Source organism: Ciona intestinalis, chromosome 6 (genome assembly GCF_000224145.3).
Source record: "Ciona intestinalis chromosome 6, KH, whole genome shotgun sequence".
Lineage (NCBI taxonomy): Eukaryota > Metazoa > Chordata > Ascidiacea > Phlebobranchia > Cionidae > Ciona > Ciona intestinalis.
In genome coordinates, this window is record NC_020171.2 from 2,286,907 (window position 1) to 2,294,888 (window position 7,982).

Genomic DNA, 7,982 nt, shown 5'->3' on the forward strand with positions numbered 1-7,982 from the left:
TTATGGGCGTACATCGTTAAATTGCGTCAACCATCGCGTGCTTTGATTGCAAGACGCGTGGTCGCTTTGTGACGCCATAGAAGTAAAACAAACCAATGAAACGCGTCGGTCGCGCGGCAGAATCGAGTTACAGTGTAGAATTTAAACTAGGATGCCAGGATTCGAGGCTTGATATTGATATTCGTATGTGTGCTTGGGCAAGGCACTTGTTCTAACGCAGTGGTCACTAATTGGTTGTAGCACTCTGGGTTTTGGGGCAATGGGACAACCGTGGCCCAAATCTCAGATGCTATGGCATGCCTCACTGTAGGACCTCACCCATATGTAATAGAATGTGCATATACAATGTTGGGGTAATGGGCCAACTCTGGCCTAAATCCTAGGTCCCATGACATGCCTCGTTGTAGGATCTCACCCATATAGAACAGGACACAGCTTAAAATAGTTACGAGAATTGCCGGTCGTAATAATAAATAATATCTACAATTGCAGTTCCGAACACCATTTCTACGTCACAAAGGTGTATTGTAAATATGCTGCAGTAAAAGTGACGTAACAATTACTTGAATTGACGTAACAGTTCTGTGTTGTTAATAGCACCCGCGTTTTTTATCCGACGCTTTTCTCAAGTATTATCTTTTTTATCCATAGCGTGATTTAACAGCGGTCATTTTAGTGAAAACTCCTTTTTCTCTTCGTTGTTTTAATAAATTTGATCTTCGCAATCGTATTCCTACGAATAAATTAACATTTTTGATGCTGATTTTGTGTTTGTGGGATTTTCTCCAAACGTTTTATCTTCACACGTATTCAATCGTCCATAGAAACAAGATAATTGGCCAAAATAATTCCACAAACGCTAAGGAAGCATGACAATCCAATTATGACGAAAACAGTGTGTTTGTTGTTCGGTTGTACCTGTGTGACGTCATAAAACAAATATAAGTTAAATCTCTCTTTGAGAATCGTTAGGATATGGTTACATAATTATGTAAATATTCTTTGTTTACTCCTAAATGGGACGATAAAAAATATAAAAATGTACGATCTTACCCCAACCTATAATACAACTATGATGTCATAATTAACTAACCAGTGCTTCTGTTTTGTCACAATGGTTGAAAAATTGCGGGTGCGTCACACTTCTCATGACGTCATCAAATAAAGCGTATCTGTCCCAACAGTTACCATTAGATGTCGAGGCGTTTATACATCTGGATAAGGTGTCGTAGGGTCTGCAATTAAAATCCGAAGTTACCCGAAAATAACCGAAGTTTTACGAGTAGCTAAACTGTTATAATCGTCGGGATAACGGAGTCAATAATATAGATTCTGTAAAGTGTGAACTGTTATAATCGTCGGGATAAATTTTGACCTGAGATTTATGCCAAAGTTGCGACATTTCCTGAACACCCAGGGTGCTATCATCTAGACCCCACTGATTAAGGACACTCAACGGAGTCAATAATATAGATTCTGTTCTATAAGGGTCGGGTTTTTAGTGATAGACATAATATACATTTAAACTGTCGCCTCGCATAATACACATGCTTACCCATATAATATGCATGAACGACATTTATAGAACAATCTTGTACGACCGTTTGAATGTCAAACAAAAATCATTTAATGGCAAAACTTTGGCGACTCAATTTCCCAAGTCTACATTTCACACAACGTTACATGCAAAAAGTCTAGGGGCCGCTGTAGAAGCGATACAACCAAATCCAATGGTGAACCGGGGGTTGAGAAGCAATGTTCTTTAAAATAAAATTTCAAAACTTTATAAAATATAAAGTACTAAAAAAGAACAAAAACGTTTAATATTTAAATAAATCAAAAACTAGTCTACCTCCAAATAAGTTTAAAGTCGCATATCTCTTGCGACGTCATATTCTGAGAATATCGTGCGAATGACGTCAGGCATATCGTGACGTCATTGATGAACTCATCAGGGTGATTACATCGATATTTTAGAGCGAGTGTTGTAGTTTGGTTCACCACTGTAAGTAAATATAGATTTAGGTTTGTAGGAAAATCAATAAGCTATGTGAGTGAAATGTGATGTAGTTTACGCATTACAATTTCTGCTATACTGCATATACTATTTGGTAGTAAACTAAGAACATTCAAAAAATTATAGAGCCGTATCCTTACGACTCCCATACACCGTTGTTAATTGTTTAAAACACGATCGCTATATTTATATATCATGTGCTAAGGTGCCCCGTCCCCCCACCATACATTAGAGCATAGATCATACTTACATTCATTCATTTGTTTTTAATTCATTTATTTACCTGATAAATCTCGCATTGCATTTTCCAAGCCATGAACTTGCACCAGTAGAAAACACAACGCAAATAAAGGTCTTATGCTTACCATAGCTTATATGTATGTGTAAGCTATATCTGTAAACCTTTTTTAAAGCTATTGGTCTGTATAAGAATACATTCGTGTTATATATATTATATATGGTAAACTGAACTAATCTTGGCCTAAATGTTATGCCCTGACCTAGACCGCACGCATAAACAATATATTAATTATTATATTATTACTACTACAGTATTTTAGTGCGAAATATATACAAATAAACATATATAGCCAGAACATATTTCACACGTCAAAATAGAATACCTTTATTTGTAAACTGTTAAATTAAAGCTAAAAACAACTGCCTATATGCGGTTATATAATCCTTCATATATTCTTTGTTTACTACTAAATGGAACGATAAAAGAGAATCAAAACACAGACCATTTTACGCTAACCTAATATATCTACAAATAAAACTAATCTACAAATAACATAATTTAATATTCTGCCCCTCCTACGACGTTGCAGCAATACGCGAAGCGGTTCAGACTCCCGCATCATTTGTGGCCGAAGCTACGTTTCTTTTTTTTTTGATCTTTCCAAGAAAATCGAAATATTGATTTTCTAGCTGCAGGAAAATCAATACGTGGTAGACGCTGCTATTAGAAGCCAAACGCGGTATCTCGAGTCGGTTCAATTAGTAAATATTGGGAATTGGTTACTATAGTCTTCTTATGCTGATGTGTGGTACAATTAGAAATTGGCTCAATTGCAAATGTACATTAGTTTATTGATTTTTTCTTAATATGTTTAGCATTGAGTATCCCTATACTGCATCAGTGGGGTCCAGTATGGTAGCACCTCGTGTGTTGGGTAACGTGCCAACTCTGGCTTATACGTATCAGGTCCCACTGCTTGCCCGGCTTTAGGATCTTACACGGTTTATAAGTTTCAATAAACTGCCACAGTGGGTTCTAGAATAGATGGTAGCACATAACTGGATTATTATTGTATTAGGATGTATGTTATAACGCCATTAGGATGTATGTTATAATGAGCCAAATATGACCTAAAAACTCAGGTCCTTGACAATGAGCTCACCCATATAGAATAGAATGTGCATATACAATGTTGGGGTAATGGGCAACTCTGGGCTAAATCATGGGGCCCAACCCATTTAGAATATATGTTTATATAACGCTGGTTCAAATCTAGTTTGCACTTTCCCATTGTTTCCCTTCTACTGTTTCTCTTGTTGTTTGCATTCTTGAATAACCTCCAGCGCTCATGAATCTGCTGTCGTTAGATGTCGCCCTTGTTTCCGCCGCTCTCATGACGTCATGGAGACGTTTTCTGTGACGTCGTACGCACGTGATCAGTAACTTCCATCTTAGCGTGTCGATGACGTAGGCGATGACGTGTATGAATGGGCAGTAGACCAGAACGGTTATTATGGCGAAAGGCACTGCCGAATCAGGGAAAGTCCCATAGTCGAGAACCCTGAGCTTAGGGGTAAGGCCCGACCCCCAGCGGTAAATATGAAATACAAAATAAATGACGTAATATAGGACCGGGTATATCACGTGTAGGATACGAACTGAAGTGTTTGTAATAAAGGTGTCTATTATCATCACAGTCCCGCTTATGACGTAGAGGTTTACGTCATCGCTGTAAAATAAAAGTTTCCTTAGATTTTGAGATAAAAGAGAAATCTAAATAATTAATGAGGTTTTGGCTATAAAGTGACAACTGCATTCAGATAGCTGAATTCAAATACGGCATAAAAAGACTCAGTAAGCATTTTTGCATGTTAAAGCCCATAAAGACTTTTACTGTTCGGATACTCTTTTCTAATACATCTATAATAGACTAACTATCATACTTTCTGCATACCGTTTAGGTTTTCCGCTTGATCATTGCTTAGATAATTAATGATCAACCAGAAACTTAAACATACTTTGCATAACACCCTAAGTTACTGTCTGAAAAATTTGCCGATCATAAGTTTAGTATATCCATATAATTATCTAAATCAATAAAAATAATTGTCATGTATCTCATATATTATACATTACCTTTTGAAAAATTCTGTCAAATTCATAAATTGTAGATCAGAAGCCGCTACGGATAAATAGTAAACAACAGACCCGATAAAACACGAGACTGAACCGTTAAAGCTCACGTTTTGTAACACCCAACATAGCTTGTGGTACCTGGGATGAATGTACGTAACTTATTTATATGTAGCGCGCAACGATAGTTTTGTTATAACACTGTTCTGTTGCATACACCCCGTGCCTACTTAAAGTTGCCACGTATGTAACTTATTTACACTCGCATGGCAGGGCAACGACAGTCGTTATAACACGGTGTTCTGTTTCATACACCTTCTGCCCACTTACAAGTTACCACGTATGTAACTTGTTTCTCTTCGCGTGGCGGGGCAACGACAGTCGTTATAACACGGTGTTCTGTTTCATACACCCGTGCCTACTTACAAGTTATCACGTATGTAACTTATTTACCCTCGCATGGCAGGGCAACGACAGTCGTTATAACATAGGTGTTCTGTTTCATACACCTCATGCTCGCTTACAAGTTACCACGTATGTAACTTTTGTGGGTGGATGTGTTTTATGTATGGCTAAAACTTTGAACAACTCATTAGTGACCACTGGGTTGAAGCAATTGCTGTTTAGTGTCTTGCACAAGCACACAAAACGCCTATAATGGTATAGCAGCGACGAATCTCGCAACCGTAACTCAAGGGCTAAAGGCAGACGTGCGCAAATATAGTTTTTAACTTCCAACTTACCAATCTAGATCGTCGTTGCAAAGACAATCGTGGAAAAACTCAAAAGTAGCGAGTACTAGCGCCAACGTGTGGTAGGTTGTGTAGAGAATAAACGTCCATGCGGGGAAACTCAGAATCCACGGCATCTGTAGTAATATATGCCCGTTTAAGTTCCGATTGACCATGTTATTTTGAACGCGTGTCATATTGTAAACAAACTAATAAAGACTCGTGTTGTTGTATCTATGTAGAGTCATACCATGGGAACTGAGATTTGGGCCAGAGTTGCCCATTACCCATTTGGTTCAAGAGTTGGTACATCACCCAAACATTGTATATGCACATTCCATTTTATATGGGTGAGGTCCTACAGTGAGGCAAGCCATGGGACCTGAGATTTAGGCCGGAGTTGCTCCATTACCCCAACATTGTATATGCACATTCTATTCTTAATGGGTGAGGTCCTACAGTGAGGCATGCCATGGGACCTGGGATTTAGGCCGGAGTTGCTCCATTACCCCAACATTGTATATGCACATTCTATTCTTAATGGGTGAGGTCCTACAGTGAGGCATGCCATGGGACCTGGGATTTAGACCAGAGTTGTCCCATTACCGCAACATTGTATATACACATTCTATATGGGTGAGGTCCTACAGTGAGGCATGCCATGGGACCTAGAATTTACACCAGAGTTGCCCCATCACCCCAACAAGCGGCCACTTACTTGTTCAGTTTCCGGCTTCATGCTTTCAATCGAAGCTTTCCAACTCAACACCGCCACCGCGTGGATGAAACAAATTGTTCTGTATACGATGTAGGGAGTGTGTGACTCCGTCCACTGTGACGTAGAATATGTGACGTCATTAAACAATAAAATGTGTGACGTCATTAAATAAAGTGTAAAAATCCGTTAAATAGCCCCGTATTTAAATCGAGGCCGGATGAGATAGAATTCGACAATGTTACTTAATAGTAGATTGGGGTCAGATGGTCAGTGTTTTATTTTCTTTTTATCGTTCAATTTTCTGGTAAACGAGGAATTTTAAGAGATATATATAACCGTATCCTCACGACTTTAAAAAAGCGTTGTTAATTGTGGATATTTTATGTGCTAACGGTATCCATCTAACCCCACAGTAGTATATATATATATATATATATATATGTACCCTTGTAGCGTATTACATATAGCGTCCTTTGGCTCGTGTCAGCTTTGTATTATATTGTAACAATCGTTGTATTAGAACCGGTTTTAAATTTCTCATCTTTGTTAAAAGGTGTTAAAAACAAGAACAAGAACAATTAAATATTGGGATTCCCCTGTTATTTGATACGTCATAATAGCTAGGAGTGTGTCGTAACATGGATGACTGTTATGTCACCTCAAATCGGAAACCATTAAAAATAAAAAACCATACAATTAAATTGTAGCTGTCCAGTATAATATAAATGTAAAATTAAAGTTAAATGTAACTAGTTTATCCTCACGTGGCAACTATATTCGTTATAACACAGGTGTTCTGTTGCATTTCGAGTTACCACGTATGAAACTTTGTGGGTTATAGTGTTTATGCAAATCTTACAATTTGAACAATTCATTTACCCTAATATACCAACGCACAGCATACTGAATAAATTACTTAATAAAATATTTCTATTCTTTCTGGGTCAGGCCCTACAACACAACACGTGGGACTTGGTATTTAGACCAGAATTAACTTATTACCCCAACATTTTATCTTTAACTCGATTCTGGTTTCAATTATTAAGTATTAAGATTAGATTAAATAACCAATTACCGCAGACGTTGCAAATTTCCGAGGCATTTTTTCGTCCAAACCGATCATACCGAAGCTAAGCTCTTTCCTGAACCGTCGGTTCCAGTTTATCTTAACTTTCTTCGTGACGTCATCTCGTGTGATGACGTCATTTCGACCTGTGACGTCATTTCCGTTCTTTGTTTTTAAGATTTCACTTAAACCAACACTTCGACCGCCCAAGCTGTCGTTCGCTGTCGGCGCCACTGACGTCATCACTATGACGTCATCAATACGTAACAGACAGTTTAATGAACACAAAAGATTGAAAACAGATTCTTCTATTAAACTCAATACAATAAAATATAGAACAGGATATATAATATCTGTCAAATATATTCTGCTATGTAACCTGCATATATAGGGTTGGGGAAGATGGGACACCTTTCATTCTATTTTCTCGTCTCATTTGGTGGTATAATCAAAAATTGTTCAAAGAATTATAAAACCGTAACGACTCCCATAGACCGTTGGTAAATATTTAAAACACGACAAATATACCCATGCTAAAGGTGTCCCATCTCCCCCACCCTACTATATATAGTCTTTATAGTGTACTCGTATCTCTTACCTGTTTCCTAACTAACGACTTCAAAGCTTTTCCTGACCAAGCAAGTATGTGTACTGAATGTTATAAGAAGGGATTTTGCATCATTAAACTTTATTGAACTCTAGCGCCAACTCGCGGGACAAAGTTTTAAACGTGACTGCATTTAAACTATAAAAATTACTTATATATAAAAAAAATACATAGGCATAAATAAGATACAATAACTACATATAGCTTAAAACGTATCTTTTCATAGCGTAAGATGAATACCGATAGTACCTAAATTTTAATATTTTCTGATTTTATACCGATTAACAACGCTCTTTTAGAGTCGTGAGGATACTGGTTATATAATTCTGTAACTATTATTTGTCTACCCAATGAAACTATAAAAAGGAATAAATAAATAGATCCTTCTATCTCAACCTACGATTTATACAAATAAAACACTTCGTATTTGCGATCACGCAAAATTGGCCCAAGCGCGCCAGCACGCGGG

At 37.5% G+C, this 7,982-nt stretch overlaps 2 protein-coding genes across 2 annotated transcripts; both read right to left on the reverse strand.

Moving 5' to 3' along the window:
* Positions 1 to 686: 686 nt before the first annotated feature.
* Positions 687 to 2,539, reverse strand: LOC100178270. The gene is made up of 4 exons (XM_002127662.3): positions 2,301 to 2,539; positions 1,853 to 2,003; positions 1,094 to 1,235; positions 687 to 918 (listed from the first exon to the last, which is right to left on the reverse strand). Exons 1-4 carry the CDS (start codon positions 2,383 to 2,385, stop codon positions 811 to 813), a joined length of 486 nt encoding a protein of 161 aa, XP_002127698.1. The 5' UTR covers positions 2,386 to 2,539; the 3' UTR covers positions 687 to 810.
* Positions 2,540 to 3,084: 545 nt separating this feature from the next.
* On the reverse strand, positions 3,085 to 7,336 carry LOC100182129. The gene is made up of 5 exons (XM_002127635.4): positions 6,916 to 7,336; positions 5,841 to 5,954; positions 5,135 to 5,259; positions 4,395 to 4,532; positions 3,085 to 3,987 (listed from the first exon to the last, which is right to left on the reverse strand). The coding sequence occupies exons 1-5, from the start codon at positions 7,147 to 7,149 to the stop codon at positions 3,531 to 3,533; spliced, it is 1,068 nt and encodes a 355-aa protein (XP_002127671.1). The 5' UTR covers positions 7,150 to 7,336; the 3' UTR covers positions 3,085 to 3,530.
* Positions 7,337 to 7,982: the final 646 nt, after the last annotated feature.

Bases quoted from the DNA above. Each gene is read 5' to 3' on its own strand.
- LOC100178270 (XM_002127662.3), bottom strand. From the start codon at position 2,385: ATGGTAAGCATAAGACCTTTATTTGCGTTGTGTTTTCTACTGGTGCAA. The intron at 2,004-2,300 runs GTAAATAAATGA...ATTTACTTACAG, and splicing joins TGCAATGCGAGATTTATCAG to TGGTGAACCAAACTACAACA. The intron at 919-1,093 runs GTTAGTTAATTA...GACGTCACACAG, and splicing joins GTGACAAAACAGAAGCACTG to GTACAACCGAACAACAAACA.
- LOC100182129 (XM_002127635.4), bottom strand. From the start codon at position 7,149: ATGACGTCAGTGGCGCCGACAGCGAACGACAGCTTGGGCGGTCGAAGT. The intron at 5,260-5,840 runs GTAAGTGGCCGC...ATATTACTACAG, and splicing joins TGAAGCCGGAAACTGAACAA to ATGCCGTGGATTCTGAGTTT. The intron at 3,988-4,394 runs GTAATGTATAAT...TTTATTTTACAG, and splicing joins TTGACAGAATTTTTCAAAAG to CGATGACGTAAACCTCTACG.